At 36.4% G+C, this 23474-nt stretch overlaps 1 protein-coding gene across 7 annotated transcripts in view; it reads left to right on the top strand.

Annotated features, from left to right (window-relative positions):
• CTNNA2 (catenin alpha 2) overlaps window positions 1–23474 on the top strand; it is a 510177-nt gene that overhangs the window by 471799 nt on the left and 14904 nt on the right. For all 7 annotated transcript variants that reach the window (XM_065661830.1, XM_065661839.1, XM_065661849.1 and 4 more), the window contains 4 exons: window positions 1064–1177; window positions 4646–4827; window positions 7431–7536; window positions 11110–11244. In XM_065661830.1, coding sequence (XP_065517902.1) covers window positions 1064–1177; window positions 4646–4827; window positions 7431–7536; window positions 11110–11244 — 537 coding nt within the window. The remainder of the gene's footprint in view (window positions 1–1063; window positions 1178–4645; window positions 4828–7430; window positions 7537–11109; window positions 11245–23474) is intronic.

Raw genomic sequence — 23474 nt, 5'->3', positions numbered from 1 at the left:
GGTTGGCCCTCTAGGTTAACACTGAGGCAGATGGGTATCCACTAAGGTGAGGATTTCTCTTCACAGCTGTTGTCATTCTCTTTCCTATTACCACTATCCTGAATTGTACCTATAAAAGTTACTTGTGGATAGATTGTTGTACTAGATGCTATTCAAGCACAAAATGGGAAGTAAACTTCCTTCTAAAGACTATTTCTGGTTTTGCACTATCTGTATTAAATATAGTACTAAATAGTGATTTAAGGTAGGCTCTGTGTGTGTGTGTGTGTGTGTGTATATATAAGGAATTATTTTTTTGCTCCTGATTTTTTTGCTAGAAGGTAAAAAAATAAATAAATGGATCCATCAATTACCTTTTTTCTTCCTTCCTCCAACATTTTAAACAACCTGAAGCCAGCATACATGTAACTAGATCTGATCGATTTGCCCCTCAAATCATCTGTAGCAATCGAGAGAATGTCATTTCAGTTTAGGGGAAAAGGCGAATTCCAAAGTTTTGTATCTGAAAAGAACCACGTGAACCTACACGATAAAGCAAATTATAAACTTTACATTTGTTTCATAATTTATATTTTCTCTCAAGGGGAAATATCTTATTTGCTTTGATAACTCTTTTTTCCAGGATGTTAGTTATTTTCTCCTAGGTACTTGCTTTCTCTTTTGAAGATTACATGGTGATTCCAGTAACAGTAAGAGTGTCCATTTATATATGAAATAACATTATTTTTAAATACTGCATCCCGGTTGTTAGTGTTTCCAAAGGATATTTGTTCCTGGAACTGCATTCATCTTGTTAACAGAGTTAAGGGAAGTTGCAGCAAGGTAATGATAAATGTCATTTGTAAAGAAAACTAGAATTGAAACAACTTAATTTTTAAGACAATTCAATTTCAGTTCTTGACTGCTGGGGCAGACAAGTCAATTTAAGAGGAAAGAGAAACAACATTTTCTGGGCAGGTAGTCAATGAAATAAGAGCTTACTGTACATAGGACTTTGTCTGTATCCTTTATAAGTTTGTCATCTCCTCTCTTGTGCTTTCTCTCGCTATTTCCCTCCCTCTAGACGCCTGAAGAGCTAGAGGATGATTCAGACTTTGAGCAGGAAGATTATGACGTTCGCAGCAGAACAAGTGTTCAGACTGAAGATGACCAGCTTATTGCTGGCCAGAGTGCGAGGGTGAGTATAGAACACACGCACTGAATTAAGTGTCTGAATAGCTGCAAATAAAAAGCTATGCCTAGGAAAGCAATGCAGTGATTTCAAAACTTCAGGGTCACTTAAAAAAGGACAGTAAGGAGTAAGCTGACCTGACTGTTTAAAGGTTTTTCATGTCTCACCTATTTGAAAAGCACTAACTTTATTCAATGATATTCCTCAGGCTTATGTGATGCCTTGTATCAGCTGTTTGCTCCAGCTAGTGCTGGAAGAGCAGGCCTTGCAGGTTTGGAATGTACTGAAACTATGGGAGTAGTCAGCAAATTAAAACAAAAAAAAAAAAACCCTCCTATCAGGGCACCATGTGCTGTATCCAGAGAAATCTTACATTAGTCATGTTTCCCAGTGTGCAAACCTGTCAAGAAGATCTGTTTAAGCTACCGAGTAGTCCCTGTAATTTAATTGTAATTGAAGACATTTGTTACTGAGTCAATGTAATTTTACCAGGGTAATTACATCATGATAAACTCCAGTCACTGTGATTTGCGACCTCAGCTTGTGCATGGGCATTGGAAATTAAGCTGATGAGTGCTTCAGGGATCACAGGTGCTAGAGAAGTGAAGTTTGTTAACGCTCAGGATTATGCCACTTTCTGATGAATGCTTGGCTTTTACTAAAGGGGCTTTTAGTAAAGAAAAACCCAAACAAAAGCCACATCAGAATAGAATTTGGGGAGTAAACAACATCATGAAAATATATTTGACTGGAAAGAGAATTTAAAGAAAAGCCTTAAGATTTTCCATTATGGAACCAGTAGGCAACTGGGAGTGATTTTCATGGATGTTTTGCACAGGTCTGCAGTTTCTTTGGATAAGTGTTAAAAGTGAAGTAGTACACTAAATGAGAACCATCCTCCACACACACACTCAAACACTGTAGCAAAAAGTGGTAACTGGAACGGTGACTTCTGGAAGATGATTTGTAGAGCTGAGAACCTGAACACCAAAAGGTAATGATGCTTTGAATGGTCAATTAAGAGGGCCAGGAAAGGGAATGTTTTATCTACCGTGAAAGACCCACAGTATGTTAGGGCTTGACACAAACCTGAAAAGAAACAGTAGAGTGATGCAAATCTAAATGGAGTTTGCTTAGAGGTATGGGAGTAATGTGAGACTTAGCTACAGTGGAATGGGCAGAGGTTTCTTTTTGTCTTAATTTCCCTGAATATTTGATATACATGGTAAATAAGCTATTCCGTGAAATAGCTGGGTTTCTATCACTTCATCCCCAGGACAAAACAAATTTGTCTTTGCATATCAAGGGCATATCATATATTTCACTACACAGGTTGGACAGAGCCTTGGGTGGCATGGTTTAGTGTGAGGTATCCCTGCCCATGGCAGGGGGGTTGAAACTGAATGACCTTAAGGTCCTTTCCAGCCCTAACTATTCTATGATTCTATGAAAAGCAAATGGATTGTAGGTCAACCCCGGAGATCTGGGTGAACTGGCACTGAAAACCATGCAGTCAGGGGAATTGCAGAATGATACCTGCATCTCTTACCCTGAGAAAAATGGCAGAACTGTGTCCTGAGTGTAGTTGACTATATTTGGGGAATTGTATATTTTAGAGAGCAAAAAGTCCAGTTTTATATATTCAAGGAATTGACTAATAAAGTAAGTCTCAGATACCAAAGAATTGAGATACAGTATAGTTATTTCACAGTCTTTTTTATTGTTTTTGTTTCATTATATCTAGGATTGGGTAGCATAACATCCTTTCTTGATCTGAAAACCAAGTAAGGACTGCAGTAATATTTTTATTAAGAATCTAGTTCACCTAGGGACTTAGGAGTCTTAAATTCTATTACATTTATTGTGGTTATTATCACTGCTGCACTTAAAACCTTCTGCTTTGATCAGCTACACACTGTATAAACAGAATATATTATAAAGACAGTCCTATTCCTGAAGAATGTAGAATGCAATATGTCACAAGAAGCAGCAAACAATGAAAACCTAAAATGAAAACCTGGTAAGCAGAAGCTGCCCCTTCCATAGTCTTGAGTGACTCATTGAAATGAGTCTGCTAAGCAAAACAGCGTCTTGTTTGAACCTTTTCTGTATTAAAAAAAAAAAAAAAGGATTTTTATTTGTGGAATGTAATGGATTTTTTTTAATATGCTTACTCCATAAGGCTATTAGTATTTCAGTAGAAAGACTTGTGTTGGTCCTAAATAGAAATAAAACTTGAATATATGAACAGCATTTGCTGCAGGATACTTCTTTGAAAACACATCAGTAGCTGGAATAGAAATGTTAAAACACTGTATGAGTTTAAAAGAAGTATGGGGAAACTTTCCCACAGAAAGAAACCACGTGCAAGACATATGGATTTGCTTTCCAAATTTTACTACTCCTATCACATTCTCTTAAATTTCAGTTAATTTACATGTTCTATTGTTTTATGTGTATTTTCTGTATTTATTTATTAGACTTACATGGCATTTTTCCTGTGAAAAGACTAATACGCTAACATTTAAAACTGCTGAGTTACATTGATAAGGCCTAATTAAAACTCGTGTTGAATTTTAATTTGATTAACTTGCAAATTTCTCATTTTCTGATCTCCTGTTTATAGCCCTTTTTTCATTCCGGGTTTGGAAAAGGTCAATTATGAATTTATAAAAGCCAAGAGCATTTTAAGAATATGTAGAAAAAGACTTCATCTGATTGAAAGTGACATAAACAAGAAAAAATGTAATGACACTTAAGCATGTGTCACACCCCATTAAATGCATAATATGGGCTTCAGAACCCCTAAAGCCAAATAGGAGCTCAACTTGGAAATGATTATTGGAAGTGTCCATTTGATCTTCAAAAGTAATTATTATAATTTTGTAGGGTTTTCTTTTGTCTTTTGGTGGGGGGGGATGACTTTCTGCTTTGTTGATAATGTCAAGGCAGATTAGGATCAACCTGTGTAGTGCCTTTTTGCATATCCTCCAAGAGACAAAAAGACCATTAAACATTATTGAAAGGTACATTCATTACAATCCACTTCAAATGCATTATCTTACATGTCATAGATTATTTTAGTGTTGGGTTATGCAGAAAACCTCTTTCTGACAGAGAACGAGACTGGGGGAGACACTGGCAATTTAGTCTGCGTTTCCCATAGATGTCGTTCATTTTGGTTTTCCTAAAAGTTAAGACTGAATAGGAATTTTCTTTAGTCTTCCTATATCGGTTGGTGAATAATCTGTATATCATGGCATCACATATATAGTTTTTTATTTCTTTAAGGTATAAAAAGAGCTATAAGCATCCTGTGAATTTGGTTTTGCCTGTCTTAACAGAATCGAGTTTCCATTGGATTTTCCTTGACATCTTCAACTGAAAGAAACTAGAATGCCATTTAGTCCACTGGAAATGTACATTTTCTAACTTTCATTTTATCATCTCCATCTTCTTCTACTTTTTCTCCAGGCTATCATGGCTCAGCTTCCCCAGGAGGAAAAGGCTAAGATTGCCGAGCAGGTGGAGATATTCCACCAAGAAAAGAGCAAACTGGATGCTGAGGTGGCCAAGTGGGATGACAGTGGTAATGACATCATTGTGCTGGCAAAGCAGATGTGCATGATTATGATGGAAATGACAGACTTTACTAGGTAAGGACAAAACAGCCTGTGCTGAGAACTTCTTCAGACATCCTGCACCTTTCCTTTCTGTTGCAATTTATTGCCATTAAGATGTGTTTTGGGGGATGCAAAGCCAGGTAACATTCATCATACATAACAATGTAGGCTCTACAGTTCTCCACACATAACTGCTCTGGATACTTCTCCAAAAGGGATTAATCACATAAAGTTTTTCTCTCCTTTGCGTACCTGTTTTGTTTGCAAATCATTTTAAGTTTCGGCAGCAAAGATAATCTGTGACTTTAAAGACACTCAACTGGCATTTCGTTTAGTACCCATATAAATGCATGTGCCTCTCTGAACTTTCAACATTTCAATACAATTTGTGTCAATCAAAAATAATGGCAAAACTATTTATATAATTTTGAATGCTGAACTCCTTAAAAAAAAAAAATCCCATATGAAAGGAAACTATTTTGATCTAATACCTTATTGGAGCCTGACAGCAATGATTTTTTTTTGCTTTCATTTCTTCTTTCTATTGATGTCTTGTTCTTCCCTAATTGCAAAGCATCAAAAGGCCATTCATTAGTGATCTCGTTTAAACAGAAGAATTCTGTTTATATATAGTCATATTGTCTGTCTCACCAGGGAGGACATTTTACAAGATTCTTTGAATTGCAGATCACCATAATAAATTAACATTTTTTCAGTGATTATTTTTAAGGGGAGTTCAAAAGTTTAAATGGTACTTATCAAAGAGTGATTAGACAAAACTGGACAAAAATCTTCATGTTTTCCTTCAGAATTAAAATAAAACATTTATTCATCTCATTGGGGTGCTCAAAGAGATTTCTTAATCTCCAGCTCGTCACATGCCCTGTGTCTGGAGGAACCTTCAACCCATTTCAGAGGGAGACAGTCTCTGCATTGACAATACAGTGTTTGCACATACCTGATAGATAGATGGATGAATGGATAGATAGGTAGGTAGGTAGGTGGGTAGATAGATAGGTAAATAAATGGAGGATGGATGGATGAATGGATGGATGGATGTGGGGGTGTTTAAATACCATTAATTTGCAAATAGCTCTACTGTTTGCACTTCTATAGTTAGTTAATTGGTGATAGGCAACAGCAAATATTTTTATCCATTTTAAATTTAATAAGCATCTAGAAAGTTTGCTTACATTAATAGATTGTTAGGGTACTTTTTTCTAAGTAATTAATCTCTCAGCCTGTTTGTTTTTCACTCAGTGTGTGCTTTTACAGCTATTTTTTTTGCAGTATACTCACCACTCCTGTATAGCAAATGACAGTGTAGAACGTCTTGTAAAAGGTGACATTTTAGATGAATCTTAATTACTTTCATAATTGTATTTTCTTTGGGTCGCTGATTCTTCTGCCCAAAAGCAGAGTGAAAAACTGCCCAAACAGAGCCATCATTTCATGGAAGGAAAATATAACATTCTAAAGCAGCAGCCCAGAGTATGAACAATTTTTTGCAATTTTGGATAATCTCTGATACATTGAACATCAAATTGAAAGTTTTGTAATTACATTTTCTACCATCAAAAGACAGAACTAATAGGAGAATGAGTGAAAACTACTGTCACATTTGAAGTAAATTAAACAAAAATAAATCAAAGAGCACCCCTGTGTACATCAGATTCAATAAAAGCTTGTTTAATATATTCCATTGAAACAGAACAAAGCCTTTCACACGTTTTTTGGTTGACTGTAATGTCAGCACTGTTAAAATAGAATAATTTTTCAAATGCAAAGAGTTTGTGACAGTAAGATCTGCTGATGTGATTAATGTAGAAACATCTGAGGTCACTATGAAGGATTTTTCCTACAGTTTAAGTTCAACAGAAGTGGGATACTTGTTGTATTTCAGTAGCTGTTTAAGGTGTCTTAAGCCGCCTTTCTCCATATAGTATAAGAAAAGAATAATAAGGAAAATCAATTCACTTCCAACTAAGCCATTCTCAGGAGCAGTAGCAAATATATTATTGCAAACAGGATTAAAGTTTTGACTCTGAAACAAATTTCTGTGTGCAGTGACTTTTTACTGCTTGTCTAGATACATGTTGGTAACTTTAATGACTAAAATCAGAGTTTTGTACATCATTAAAATATAGTGAAAGATCAGTCGTAAAGGAAATTATAAATGGTTTAACTGTAACATAAGGATTGTGCTTCACATATCTTCTTTTTCTGACAAAAAATCGACTAAAAAGGTTTTCTAAAATGTGCCATACTTGCTGTAGACATGACAGGCTTAACATTTAGCACTGGCTTGGGAATAAGATGATTTTGAAATAGTTGTGTATTCCAGAAAGAATTTTGGCTTAATGAGCACTTAAAAATGCATCTACTATTAAGTATGGCTCATGTGCTTGAAGGTGCCATCAGATTAAATTGCTAGTGAGGCATTTTGTAGGAGGGAGGAAATATATCAGACCGATATCTTAATCAAGCTATTCTGTAAAGTAGTTAAAAGGTGAAATTGTAATAAATTAAGGAGCCATTTATGTTACTATTTTAAAATCAAACACTAAACAGGGTCACTAAAACTGTTGCCTTTCATGATTTATTTAGATTGTGCATAATTGTATTGCATTTCACAGAGGTAAAGGCCCCCTGAAGAATACATCAGATGTCATTAATGCAGCCAAGAAGATTGCAGAGGCAGGATCAAGGATGGACAAATTGGCACGGGCTGTAGCTGATCAGGTAATAACAAAAATGAGCAGATATATAATGTGACCTCTATCAATGAGTTGACTTTTGCAGGAAAAGGTTATCTTTACTTGGCAAAAAATTACCTGTTGAAAGTCACTGCCTGGATATTAATGTACTTGTTGAATATAAGTTCTTTCTTATATACCAATCAGCTTGGGTTTTGCAGTACAGGAAAGTCATAAATGAGTTTCTTTAAAGCTCAGAACTGTTCCACAGCCTCACTTCTGGACCCAGGCAATTGTATTAGAATTAGACATGTATTTGCTGTCATGAAAACAGGAGAGATTTGGATGCTCTTTTACTCTTGCCATGTGCCTGGGTGTCCTTATATTCTTTTCAGCTTATTCTTCCAGCAATTTCCCTTGATACGGCACTCATGTTTTTCAAGATTCAAGATTACCTGACTCCCTTGCTTCTGCTTTGCACTGTGCCTTCAGCTGTTCCATGTTCTAGGGGCTGTGTCCTCAGCCTCAAATTCATGTCACAACTGGAAAGATAAATTTGCTATATTCAGCCCCTTTCTTGCAGATTGGATTATCTATCCATCTGGAGAGCAAAAGGAAGCATCATGTGAAAAATCAAAAGCCAAATTTCAAATCTAGTTTCTAGGTAGCTAATTTTAGATCTAGGCAAATTAAATTTAACTGGTTTTTCCCTTGTAGCCATCCTATAATTTCTTTCCTTTCAGTTGTCATCAGAAGAAATTTTGCTGGAAGTGGAAACTGATATCTTTTTTCCCTCTAGTCTGTCTTTTCGAAATAAGTATTTCTTCAAGTAATCATTTCATAGTGTGTAACACATCCTGCCGGGGAATATGGGCCAGAGTGGCAAGAAACCTGAAACTGCCCATTTTCCTATAACCTCAGAAATTTGGGGTTAGGATTTCTTCAGTATCAGCAAGCACTTTTCCTGTAGTTAACCCATTCCAGTCCCTCAAATGTCGCATCTGATCATTTTAGCATAAGAAAGAAGAAATCCATCTGTCAGCTGAAATTCCTCGTCTACAATATTTGCAGAGGTGGAATATTTTAAAGAAAGAAATGCAAAGTGACTTGCTATGCTTAGAGTGCATTGGCTTGAAGTCACACTTTAGAATTCAGAAGACTGTAACAGGCACACTTTAATCATAAGGAGTAAAGTCACTGTGAGAATGAAGTATTTGTTTTAATGCTTGCACTTTAATGATATTTTACAGAACTTTGGAGACACTCATGAAATATAAACTTTTTATAGACAGTTGCATTTTTAATTATTGTTCCAGTGAGAGAGATCTTACACTTTCATTCACTCCAAGCTACTTATATTTAAAGCCTTGTCAGCTCTCTAGAAGTATTTAAAGTTCATTTCTTTCAGGTCATAGACTTCAAGAGTAGGGTGAATATTTCTGTATTAAATTGTCACCAGCAGGAAGAAGGTCTCTTAAGGATTCATGCCTGAAAGATGTAGCAGCTGAGAAAGAAAGGCTTTATAGCATTGCCATAAGTATAGAGCAGATTAAATGTAACAGCCACAATGAACCTTCAGCTTTGTTTATTGTTAGCTTTAAAGGGAGGAAAAAAAAAAAAAGAAAGCAAAGGGACTGCTTTCAGGGTTATGGATAATATAAGCAACTACTTCACTGCAAACATATTCTTAGCTGTTGGGGCTAAAGCAGTCACTTCAAGTCAGAGGTTGTGATGTTGTTGAATCGTGTGTGTTTCATTCCATCAGGTTTTGTTGAAGTGCTCTGTTAATGTTTTACAAAAATTGAGCATAAACTTTGTAAGGTGCTAAAAAGACCTACTCAAACTCTTTGTTCCCCAAGCTCTACATTCAAAGAACATTGTCAGTCGGACTTTGTTGGGTAGCTCCAAAAAGTATTTATTGGAGACATGTGGTTAGCAATAGACCCTTTTAGCAATGTTTCATCAGAGTGAATTACTGAGGTCTGTTCTCTTGAGGCAAGACTTTGAATGTTAACTACAGGAGTGTTGTTTATTATGCTGTTGATATTGCAGAAGATGATGCAGTTTCTATTAAGGGTCCAAGAGACTATGAATAAATTTTACTTGAGACTTTTCTAGGTATATTGATTATAAAGATTTCACTGAGTCTGCCACATTTGACCTAATGTAACTCATACCAAAACACGTTTGAGATACACAATGTCCAAAATGGCACAGGACTGTAGATAGCCTTCCCTCTAGTATGAAAAGATATCCATTAGACATGCAGAGGGACCAATTCATAGAATCATAGTATCATAGAATAGTTAGGGTTGGAAAGGACCTCAAGATCATCTAGTTCCAACCTCCCTGCCATGGGCAGGGACACCTCACACTAAACCGTCCCACCCAAGGCTTCATCCAACCTGGCCTTGAACACTCCAGGGATGGAGCACTCACAACCTCCCTGGGCAACCCATTCCAGTGCCTCACCACCCTAACAGGAAAGAATTTCCTCCTTATATCCAATCTAAACTTCCCCTGTTTAAGTTTGAACCCATTACCCCTTGTCCTGTCACTACAGTCCCTGATGAAGAGTCCCTCCCCAGCATCCCTATAGGCCCCCTTCAGGTACTGGAAGGCTCCTATGAGGTCTCCACACAGCCTTCTCTTCTCCAGGCTGAACAGCCCCAACTTCCTCAGCCTGTCTTCATACGGGAGGTGCTCCAGCCCCTGATCATCCTCGTGGCCTCCTCTGGACTTTTTCCAGCAGTTCCATGTCCTTTTTATGTTGAGGACTCCAGAAGTGCACGCAGTACTCCAGGGGAGGTCTCACAAGAGCAGAGTAGAGGGGCAGGATCACCTCCTTCGACCTGCTGGTCACGCTCCTTTTGATGCAGCCCATGATACGGTTGGCTTTCTGGGCTGCTAGCGCACTTCGTTTCATTGTGTTCTTCAGAAGGGCTGCAATGCTGATGTCATCTTCTGAGAGAATCTGTAATATGTCACAGTTTACTAAATAATATCCTTCTGGCACAAATTAATGTATTTATGCATTAACAATAAGCTTACCAAATCTTGTCACTACCAAACCTAAGCAGTCTCACCTCTGCCTCTTGAGTCTGTGGCATGTCAAAAATGGTACTGGCTTCTGCTGTGCCCTCTGAAGGTCTCCACACATACCAGGGAACCTGGCAACATAGTCAGGAGTTGGTATTAGACTGGATGTAACCAGTTAGAACTGGGTTTATATGGAATTTAACTTAACCTCAACACCCAGAAGCCAGCCTGGTGTTTCACATTAAACTTGGTCTTTCATCTGCTCAATCTGTTCTGTACAAACTGATACCATAAGTGAATCTCAGCCTTAAACATAGCAATTGTATTATTTTCGTTGCCTTTTGTTAGTGGCTGACAGAGAGATTTCTTCTTTTTGCAAAGAGATATAGTGCATCTTCAGGTTACAATTCATCAATCTTCAGTTAAATGAAAGGTAGAGTTTGTATTTTCACATTTCATCAAGTAGATGAAGTGATATGGATTCACATAATACACACACATTGCCACTGTCTCCTCTGAGTGCCTCTCTATAATCAAATAAAATCAGTTACATCTACTCAAATGTTTCTTTTGTCTGCAGTGCCCAGACTCAGCCTGCAAACAGGATCTGCTGGCCTACCTGCAGCGCATTGCCCTCTACTGCCACCAACTCAACATCTGCAGCAAAGTGAAGGCAGAAGTTCAGAACCTGGGCGGAGAACTTATTGTATCAGGGGTAAGCTGGTATTTGTATTTAGCCATTTGTATTTCCCTTGTAGCACTTCAAAAAGGAGCATTTTTTGATGGCAATAATGTACAAAACAAAAATATAGTGTTTCATAAGCAAGTTTTTAAAAATGTTATCGCCATTATTTCAGACCTTACAATAACTTGCATAGAGCAATTTGATTTTCCAGTTACCCCTTGTTTATACTAACCTCGTAAAATCTTCATTCTTCCCAAAGAAAAGTAATTTCATAGCCTAGGAAGTCATTGCCGAGCTGTGAATATTATAATTATTTGGAGCTTTTGTATATTTGCTCATTATAAATCTTCTTTCCTTTGTTAGTACTGGTAATTTCCTTCCTCTGTGCAGAAGCCAGCTCTGTATGAAGTGGATATTGTTAAGATGGTGATGACTAATGGGATTTCATTCACTCAGGTTCCAATGCACACTAGGTTTAGCAAAAACTCTGGAAGGCCAGCAAAATATTTAAAGTTTTGATGCACGTGCTGTTTTCAAATACTATTGGCAAGCACAATGATTATATACTCTAATTCCCAGTTATTTCAGTTATTTTCAGTTAATACCACAAAGTTTTTACACACAATCTTTTTTAGAAATAAAGGTAGGAATATGCAGCATCAGTAATATTATAAACAATGAGTTTCCTATATTTTTGAACTATTGTTTCATCTGTTCTCCTAATGTTGGACTCTGTGCCTTTGGGAGATTACTAGAACCAAGCAGTAACAATTGCTGCTCTTCATTATTTTCTTGGGGTTTATAACTAATCACCCTAGTATTAACCCCACAACACCTTTGTTACCTTCTAACTCAAATACAGACCATATGAATGTAAATGTATATTTCACTCTCCTGAGTATGTTTTCAAAACAGTGGTGATTTGTGAGGCCCAAGATACTTGAAATAAGATTGTTTGCGGATATGGTTTTGAAAAAGCACCCTTTAATTGTTTAAGCCCAATCAAGTACGAAGATTTTTAGGGCAACTAACTTGTGCCCTTTATTCCATCCATAAGATTTCCCAGTGAAATCACTGGACTTCCTCAAACATATCAGAAGTCAAAGCAAATGTTCTCAACTACATAACATTTCAATTTTTTGCAAAACACTATAGAAGATCTTAAACATTTGCCAGGCTTTCTTGGATCAAACATCCTGAAGTCATATATACCGTCCTAAAAGGAGTTAATTCAGTGTTCCTGTGTCTGTCCTGAAATTGGTCTTCGCTTCTTGCCTTATGTACTCATGTAATTTTAATACCATGATCTTCCCACAGCAATGAAAAGATCCTCTTCCATTTCCCTGATATAAATGGAGTGATCTGTCCTTGTATCGCTGACATCTATGCTGCATAGTAAATGCTATGATCTTTTCTTACCTACTGCCATCTGGGTCCAGCTTTTCATGCACATTGAATTGTCATATTCATCTATCTATAACAATTACCCAAATCAGTGCTTCTACCAGCTTGGCTTTTGTGGTTGTGTGTGTTTCTTTTTCAAGTCTCTTTATTCAGTGTATGTGGATGCTGAATAAGCCATTGTGAATCTCTAGCATCTATTCGTTACTGGAACATCACCATCCGTTGTGAAATTTAAGTGGCCGAACTGCTTGACTTCATCATTTCCAGTCTGGCATTGCTAGCATCTGCTGCTCACCAGGCTTCATCATCATTGTGTTTCTGTTTAGTTGGGGTTTCACAGTCAGTTGCAAAAGCAAAACTAGCTTCCACCACAGCAATTATTTGGGTCTGTTCCAAAGACTCAGACTACTGACATACAGAAAATTTTGAGATTGCCCAACTTGCTTCTTCTGTGGTTGCTCTGAACAGAAGGTGATAGAGATAAACTCATGTGCATCCGTCTTTGAGAGCAGTATCCTGTTATCCGAGGTAACACGTCAGTACAGCACTTTCCTGATAGTATTTTCCAAGCTGTTTATCTTCAAGGTGCTGGGTACTGTATGCTCCTTTGCTATCCAGAGATCTGGTATCCAAGTGCACATCTACATCTGCTTGTCTACTTGCTGCTTCTGCTTCCATCTTCTTCTTCATTTTCTCTTGGATAGCCAATTACAAATAAGCAGTATTTTATTTACATTAAAATGAAATACCATTATTTGGCAACTTGCATACAGTACAATGTTAGAAGTTCAGTACAAATCCAGAATTCAAGCTTCCCAAGCTACAGAAATAAGTTTATGTGAATGTGCAATATTTATGTGTTTTGATGTAAATATCAAGCACTGCAAGATATTACAATATTGCAATTTATTATTGTGCCTTCAAAGAACCACAGTATAATTCAGATTGATTCAAAAGATGAGTTATGATTCAGAACTTTTATGGGAAGTACAATCTCTGCTTGAACTTTTGCATTACTAAAAATATTAATATATTTTTATAAATTAAAATATTTGTATGCATATGAGTGTACGAATACCTGTGGGCATATATATATTTATGTATAAAGGAAAGAGACATAAAACCAGTTGAAACCTAAAAAAACACATGAAACCCACCCCACAGTTCTCATAGCTCTTAGAGAAAAATGTCTTGCAACTACTCCAGAAATACTGTGTACATAACATATAATGTGCTATATATCTTTTGGTGAAACTTCTATTTCTCCCTCCCCCCACCCAGGGTTCAGTAGTTCTATGTGGTTTATCTCTGAAAATAAGCATAAAGCTGATCTTGTTTGCTTTTTCTTCTATAGATTGATATGATACTAGTATAGCATACGAAGTGGTTCTTTTTGGCATCATTGACTTTGCTGCAAATAGAAAAACAGATCTAAAAGTAAGAAAATGACACTCCTGAAGTGTAAATTTTAATTTCAGTAAAGAACCCACTGTTGTTTTTCCCTTTCCTTCTTCCATTCCTTTTCCCCCAGCTATTTCTCTCCTTTGATCTTTCCCATCAAATTCCCTGCATGCAGATAGCGAAATTATTTTCACCAGATAAGTACGATCTGGCAATTGAGAGTTAGCATACGTCACCCTTATTAATATTAATGGTGCGAGGCAAATTTAGACAATCTGTTGATTTGGTCCTTTATGTTACAAGGTGAGACTCTTAACTCCTGATTCCAATTGAGTTTTGAAAAGTAAAATAAGAAACAACTATGTGATACCTGTTCTTCTGTGCAAAGCCTTGTAAACTTGAAGAAGATTATAGAGAAGAAAGTAGAGAAAAGGGGTGAGGAGGAAGTTAGATAAAATTAATATATTTAAAATTCCTTGTTCCTAATAAAAGCCTCTCTGACCTTGGTCCATAAACAGATACATGGTTCTGTAATTTTTAAATTGAATATTCAATTTCTAATTCCCCTCTAAGAATAAGCAACCTCCTTTACTAAAATCGCACGCTAAAAGAACTTCAAGATAATTTTGTCTCTTGCCTTGGTTTATTTAATGTGTATTTGCTTCATAATCAGTTGCACTGTTGTATTGGAATGAATTCTCTGGGGTGCTGAGCATATGCTACTCTCAATGAAGTAAATAACATTTTCATATAGTTAGCTCTTACTGACAGATAGCCTTTTTGTGGTAGCTTTTTTTTTTTTTTGAATAGAGTTGATTTTAACCATGACGTTTGTTATTTGGATAGAAATTCAGTCTTCTAACTCTAGGGCTGCTTTATTTTTCTAGTATTCCTGTATGACTCTTGTTAGCTAGACCATTACAATAAAGCAGATCTATATATTCATTTTTTCCTCTAGAATAAATATCCACTTATTCTGTTTACTGCTGCTCTGAAGCTGATCAGCTCATTTATCTACTATCCATTTAGGCTATGAGCTTGCATTTTTTAAAACTCTTTTTTATGGTGGTAGCTTTGCTACAGTCTTTCCTGCAAGATTAGACTGAACAGAATCTGAGAAAATCCCTATCCCTATTGTGTTCAGGTTTGATTTAGAAATCTACAGATATAATCAGTTTTATTATCAGAAAATTTGCTCAAAGAGTCTTAAACTTCTGAGCCAGATAGATACGCAGTATCATAGAATCGTAGAGTCATAGAATAGTTAGGGTTGGAAAGGACCTCAAGATCATCCAGTTCCAACGCCCCTGCCATGGGTAGGGATGCCTCACACTAAACCATCCCACCCAAGGCTTCATCCAACCTGGCCTTGAACACTGCCAGGGATGGAGAATTCACAACCTCCATGGGCAACCCATTCCAGTGCCTCACCACCCTAACAGGAGAGAACTTCCTCGTTACATCCAATCCAGTCATACAGAGTAACAGCCATGTACCTCTGAACACTGTCCAAAAATAGTGAATCAGTAACCAAAGCACGCTCGAAACATACTTTAGCTGTGTCCAGTTTCCAATTATTTTGGAAGGCTCATTTATCTTAGGATAAAAGGCTCAGCTATGATGTAAGAGAAGGATCCTCACAACATGTTGAAAATAAAAGACAGTGTACTTAAGACTGTAGCTTTATTCAAGAGTTCTTGCTTTGTGAATTTAAGTGAAGACTTTGGGGGAAAAAAGAAAAGCAAAATTGCTAGACCACCCCATTAACTTTGTGTAGGACATTATGAAGATTCCTGTAACACTTGAACTGGGAGGTTGGATGCATAAAATTATTAACAGATGTGGGATATACTGCAAAATAGCTGTATTTTTATCCTTGATCAGTGAAGAATGAGGTAACTGGAGACAGCTCATCCTCATCAAAACAAAATAAGCCTCATAATTTATCACATAATAAACAGGTTGAGCTGGCAAACAGTTTCCCTATCAATTCTGCCTATGGATCTTGCATCTAGTAATCCAGAAGGTTTTAAAGGTCCTACTTTTCTTTCATCTAAAGCTGAGTCGCCCTGAACTACCTTGTGCTGTAAAAGAAGTCGGTATGTGTATGGGCAGTGACATATCAAGCTGCTACTTACAAATTCCATAGACTCAAAGAAAAGTCAGGTAATTAGAAGTTCACCTGCCATGAATAGAATAAGTAAGGCCGTCTTTCCCTGAGTTTGGGTTAAGACATGTGCGTAAGCAGTTACTTAAGAGCCACTGCAGTGATATTTCATTTCCCCTCATCAGAAAGCCTTTCTGGGTTTTTTTTCCTTTGTTTGTTTTAAAATAGGCAATCAGAGAGAACTTTTGCTTTGGAAATGTTTTAGAGTATGGAGAAAGTGTTGTTTTGGAGTTTGGTAAATGAAATAGTGCCTCTTGAATCAGGAAAAAAATAGCATTATGTAAAAGAAAGTTGGCTGAAGGGACACTTGAAAATTGACGAAACTGTTGGGTCCCTTTTCTTCAAGATTCTCAGGAGTGCAAAACAGCTACTCCTGTTACTTACCTATCATGAAAATAAGTTTTACTGTTCATTTATAACAGAAATGGAAGAATGTTGCATGAAGTGTACTCACAGAAACAGTCTGACAAATCAGGGTTTATAGATATTTCTGGGCTGGACTGCTTGGGCTGGCAAACTGTCAGTGTTTTCAGTAGAAAACACCTGAGCTAAGATCTAGCTTTACTTAATGCTAAATAGATATCACTGATAGATTTTTTTTTTTTTTTTGTGTGTGTTTTGCTTGCTAGGGATTTGATTTACTTGGCGCTGAGGGTTAGAGCATTTATTCCTAAATAATTTCTGTGTTCGTGTCTGTTGGACAGTGGGTGCTCAGAGAGTTACACAGCACAAAGGAGAGACACAGTCCTATATCTAAGCTGACATCATTGCAAGACTAGAGTTAGCATCATGCTAATACATGACAAGTGGCTATAACACAAGTGAATATACTCGAATTAGTAAAGAGAAGTGAAAATTGGACCCTGGGACTCTATAGATAATTACTAAATTACCTAAGAATATAATTTGACTTTTGTCAAAAAAGATGGGCTTCATGGAAAGATATTTGTTTAGGATGGACTTCGTGGAAAAAAGTTTTGTTTTGGGACTTGAAAGCATTGGGTAAATGAGAGGACTTTGGAAATAGTAAGGAAGTAAGCCAAAGAACTTGAAATATGGGATATGAAAGGGGCAGGGAAAGAAAAAGGCAAACCAAAAGTAATATAGGGATATGAAACCAAAGAATTGGAGCAGTGGGAAAGGATCGAGATATAGTGAGGACCATAAAGTTGGTTGGACTCCGTAATAATCTCTGCTCCCTTAGTAGAACAAACAATGAGAGAAAATAAAATCTTAAGGTCTTTATTTCAGCTCTGTACAAAGACAGGGAGGCTGGGGCTAGGTGGGAAAAGTGGGAGACCTTGATTTACACTGTATATTCAACTAGCTCATGTCATCTGCTTTGGAATAAATGAAAGAAATAAGAAATATAGAGAGACATTTCAGCTGTGTCTTTTGGGATGGAGATATATTTAAGTAGCCTCTGCATATGTGTTTGAATAAAGTCATATTGATATATGAAAGGGTGAAATAAAGCCATAGCAAGTATACTTTGTCCCAAAATATATGGCTTTATGAATCACATGATACTTATAAATATACAGGTTTTGCTAAGACTTTATCTGGAACAAATTGTTTGAGCTCTTCTATTTGTGACTAATACAGGAGTTTCCAACATCTCCTGGCACAGGCTATATCCTTCAATACACTATCCAGGAAAGGGACTACCTGATGATATGGTAACATAAAAAATTTATCATCCTGACACTGATGAAATTTACTACTCCTAGAGGATAAAGACATCAATGAGCTATATGCAGGTTAATCAAAATGAGTGCTGATAAAATCCCTCATGGTCATGTATTCATTATATATGATGTATTGTACGGAAACACTGTCTTGGGGCTTTCTGAAAGTTGAAACGGTGAAGAATTCCTAATTACCCTATGAAACAGCTCAAAGACAAATAGAAAAGAAAAAGGCATAAATAGATGTATCTATACTGGCTCTAATGCCATTTGCAATGCCTCTTTCAAAAATGTAAAAATAGTAAAGATTTAGCTCATTAGACAAAGCTTGCCTTTTGCTTCCCAGTAAAGGTAATGCAGACCAGGAGCCAAGAGAGTATGCAGTTGTCATCCTTGAAGGGAAAAAAGCCCCAGGTAGATAGTGCAGGAGCTGAGTGGGTCTCATGTTGGCAATCAACTAATTTCAAGTTGAAAGTTGTACAGAAGACCTCTAGACACAGTGTTTTAACTCAGCTAAGTGAAAAAGCCCATAGGATCTTATTTTTTAAGTTTGTAAATTCACATAGTTTTGCTGGATTGGACAGTAGTATATGCCCTGAGTTTCTGGGCATTTGAGGAATCGTAAGCATGACCCAGATAAAAAACAGCACAGAAGATGGAGAGGTTGATTCATTTTTATTAGTGTTATGGTTATTTCTTAAAGGCAGCAGAATGAAGGTAGATTGGTGGTGGGCAGAGTTTACAATACGTAAGAAAAAGTAGATGAAGCTTAAGATATAACTGACAAATTGAACAAGAAAATATTTTTTATTAAATAATCTCAGTTGCTTTGAAGCTACAATGTGTTGATATAAGGCTGTTTTCAGGACCAAGGAAATACCTCATTGTGTAAAAAGACACATAGAAACATGATACACAGGAAAATGAAATATATGCTGCACAAATGGAAAGATGTTGTCTAGAATTTCATTTGGAAAGCAAAATTCCATTGCACTTGTCTTCATTAGAATATATTCCTGGAGACAAGGAGCACACACAGTTTAATATGTCTACATTTAGTAGGTTAAAATGTAGACAGGTCAGACTTTTATCCTTATTAAGAAACATTTTGGCTGCAGGGAACATGCTTTTGTGCTTTATCAGGTACAAATATTCATGAGTTTCTGAAGATTACATGTATTGAAATTTCTCATTAGAAGAGTTTTCTGCAAAATAAAACATTTCTGATACCAAATGTTAAGCCATTTAATTCCATGAGAACAAAGCAAAGTGTTACAGATTCAAGATTGAGGCTTGAAACAAATATGATCATAAAAAAAGATTAGAGAATTGAAGGAAATACTAATGCTTCAGTATATACTTCATTTGCTTTAAAAATAATAACCACTCCATAATTCAAAACTCATCTGCTACAGCAGTTATGGCTTCAATCCAGCTCATTTTCTTATTCCAACCCATGCTGAATGAGATGGGAAGAAATAGGAATATTATGGTTTTCTGATACACAAATTGCACCAGCGCTACAATAATTAGCAAGGTCTCATTCTAACATATGCCAAGGTATGGTCCTAAAAGACTATTCCTGTAAAAAATACTGTAAAGAGAGGAGTTCATTGCTATCTCATGTGCACTTCTTTTCCCATCTTACCGCCTTTAAAGGAGGTGGTTTGGGACCAAGCTTCACCATTTTGTCTTAAGTAAGAATTCCTCTGACCTGGGGCATTATCAGGTGGCCTCCTTAATACACAGCACAGATTTGCTAATGGGTACATCATGAGGCTTTAAATAAAAATTAGGTTTCTTACACATGGCATTATGGAGAACTGAATTTACATAACAGATTTAACACACAATAGGAGACATTGGACAGGAGTAGCTCTTTTAGCTGTTGCGATTAAGTTCTTGATTTGGTAAGACTTAATCTCACTTCTAAAAGTAATATCAAATGATGCTTTTACAGATATTAAAAGAATAACAGCTTCAGTTCAGACTCCTCAGTTTCTTTGACTTTAATTACAGTTCTTGACAGCATGAGTTGCAGATGAGTAACACACACATAGAAACACTCACAGACAAGAAGACATGCCCTGAAGGGAAAACATCAACAGGTTTTTCCCAGCCTGAGCAGAATCAATTGCAAATACCAAACAAAACTGCTTACAACCAAGTATTTAATAAAACTCCCAACAGGAATGTATTTCCATTAGATGCAGGAGGTCATAACAGCCTTTAGGAAGAGATAAACTGAAGAAAGTTAAAAGTTGCCTTATACCTTTAACCTCTGAAATATTTCTTCCATGCATACTCTTACTACTCTTACTATGATTATTTATGAAACTCGCAGGAGCAAAGGGAGAATATGTCTGTTCTCACATCACATCATTCATCTTAAATAACTGATAAGCAGCTGCATCAAAAAAGGGGCTTGTTTTGTATAATATATTTGAGACATTGATATGGAGTCTAAATACTAACCTATCCAATAGTAGAAAAATTAATCCTAACCTCTTACTGTTAGATATTCTCAAATGTTTTCTTTTAACATCACTTCTTTCTGACAAATACATCATCAAAAATACTTTGTGAACTAGGTTACCAGGTAGGTAGTATCACTAGAAAAAATGAGACAAAACATGCCAGTGATGTGTCCTAAATCTCATCAAAGACCAAATCAGAACTCTATGAAACAGGATTAGAGCTTCAATATCTTATCCAAAACACTGCAGAAACATTTTGATCCTTTTTTATACCTACAACTAGATTCAGCATTCCCATTGTCAAAAAATTAGAGAAGTTACAGCTTTACTCAGTCTCAGATGGGATGTTACATATTTCATCATTCCTTAGCTATGACAGATAATGAACAAAAAAGATTTTTCCATTCATCCATCAAGCTGATCCACAGCAGCAAAAGGACATCTTTGGGTCAGAGGCGTGTCTGTGTAAGGTCTCAAACTTTCATGAAATGTGTCAGCTTGACATTTTTACATGGCCTTTTCAAGCTGTTGTTTCAATTTCTTAAAATAGATCCATTTCTACCTTCTGTAGGTATAGCAATAGTATCATATGATGTTTCTGCACAATTGGCTCTCCTCAGCTTTTCATAGTCTTGCCCTGCTCAAACTTTATAGATAGCAGCCATTGGTACCTTAGTGCTGCCTACCCATTCCCCATCATCTGTCCATCTTTTTAAGCAAGACAGCAAGCACTTTAGTGGGTTTTTTTTCCAACAAATCTTTGATGTCAGACTGAACATGGACCCTTTTTTTAACTTGATTTCTAGTGCCTGGGTGCAAGTGATTCAACCAATGACTTGAACTGCATTCATAAAGTTTTCTTATGGTGTTAGGTTTAAGTTACATTCCTTAAGAAAATATTTTAGAGTATAAAAGTCTTCATTTACTGTCTTTTTGCATTTCCATGCATTCATTTAGTTAATCTTAGTTGTAATCCTTAGAACGCTTCAAGGATTTCCTTCCTTTCTTGAATGTATATGCATTTTTTGAATGTTTTCAGTTAGGTACGTTCTTTCTACTTGTGTTCACAGTTTAGATGAGTAATGTGTTCTAGAGTACGTTCACAAGCCTTTCTTACCATTTTTGTTCTTCTCTTATTTTTCCTCTTCATCAGCTACAGATATCACAATAAGCAGGTCAAAACAAGACTTCAGATTTGAGCAGTGCTAGCCCCAAAATACCATCTATGGTATTATCTGCTATCTAATCTATTGAACCATTTATATCACATTATCATGATGGAAACTACTATATTTCTCCTTATTTGTCATCTTGTGTTGATACTGAAGAATATTCTTGGCCATATTCTGTCTTCTAGAATTTAACTGTGCTACTTCCGTATGCTTCTGTTTCGATAAACGGCAATTTGTTTCTTTTTGGAGATCTTAGAACTGCTACTACAATATTAATATTTCTCATATTTAAGGATATATTCTCTAAACATCATTTTCTATCAGAATGAGGAATCTTGCTTAGGCTTCATAAGCCCTGGTGGTCACAGGAATTCAAAATATGTTCCTACTTTATTTGGCAAAAACAACTGTGGTGCAATAGTCAAGTCATAGGTTACCTAAGCTATGAATTAACTGAATTCTGCCTGGTATTTTTTACCAGTAAAGCCTTTAAAAGCTGAATTTTTCTTTTCTCCTTGGCATGCTAGTAGACAGATATGTTAATAAATAGATGCAATACAAGGTACCAGAGGTGTTTTTCCTCTTCTCTGTCTTCATACATGCAAATAGCTTGAAATCAAGATGATGTAATGAGAATTAAGACAGATATGTTTAATTCAATTACCAAGTGAAATTCACAGCACTATCATCACTTTGCATTACTCAGATGCAGCCTAGTTTTGCATTGTGTTCCTGAAGTTATATATCATTTCTAACAGTCACAATAGCTCTTCATTTAGTCAACTGAACGAGACTAATTGTTGAGTTTTTTAAATCCACAAATACACTGTTTTAAAGTAGCATCTTCAGATAGTGCAGGTTTAGATCGAGATGAAAGGTTTGAAGAGTAAGAAGAAAAATACTTGACCTCTGTTGTTTAGGTGAAGTGACTACTACTAGATATGAGTCACACTGTTTTTTCAATAGAAGGAGAGAAAAACTAAAAGCACACAAACAGAGCAGGGCATACACATTAATCATTACTAAGGCTGAAAAAATAATCATGATTAAATTACAATTTACATGATCCTTGTAACGACAAAAAAACTAAGAGAAAACGTCAGTATTAACTCAGTGTGCTTATAATACATGCTCTTAAAAGAGATTTTAAGGAGCATTCATTTTTCCTCTTCCAAAAGGCAGGATCTTATGCTAGCACTCTTTACAGGCACTGACTAGTCCCGCATTCTCTGAGCAGTTTTATTTAATGGAGTTAGGTTCAGCAACATATACTATTTTTTTCAATTTCAGTGTGCAGCTAGGTTATTAAGAAAATCCCAGTGGATAATATAAGCAATTATGTTTACTTTTGAATCTGCTTTCCCAGAATTTGGATGATAAAAATTCCATTTACAGTAAATTAGAATGAATATCCCATTTTAAGCCTTCCTCTTGGGAGGTTGCTTAAAAAAAGATGTGCTTCAGCCTGTAAGGTTGTCATTGTCTAAAAATGTACAGTCTTTAAAAACATCACCCCTTTGCAATTCTGTTGATATTTTCTGGAACTTTAAAGTGTGCTCTGTAAATAAACGTATGCCCAGATTTTTGATACTTCCCTCACTTGTTCCTTCAGCACAGTTTGTCAGCTCTCATTTTTAATGTGAGAAAAACCTGACCTCCTTCATACAGAGGTGTAGGTGGCCTACCCTCTGGCTTATTCTATTCAAGGGTCAGCCCAGAGGTCTGGATCATGTAATGTTTATCCAGCACAAGCGAAATTCCAGTTATAGTCACTGGAATTCAGCTGCTTGCATTAGTGTTGATGGGTTTTGTGCAGTTCAGCTGTTCAAAACCATACACAAAATAATGCTGCTTGGAAGCTTATTATCACCAAATTCATGCCTGGTCTGATGTCAATCAATTTAATGGGGATAGAGCTTTCTGTCCTCTGATTTTCATCAAAAGGTGCCAA

Source organism: Lathamus discolor, chromosome 1 (assembly GCF_037157495.1).
Source record: "Lathamus discolor isolate bLatDis1 chromosome 1, bLatDis1.hap1, whole genome shotgun sequence".
NCBI classification, from domain to species: domain Eukaryota; kingdom Metazoa; phylum Chordata; class Aves; order Psittaciformes; family Psittacidae; genus Lathamus; species Lathamus discolor.
Note: the sequence above shows the minus strand (reverse complement) of the source record. Positions and strands in the feature narration are given on the sequence as shown.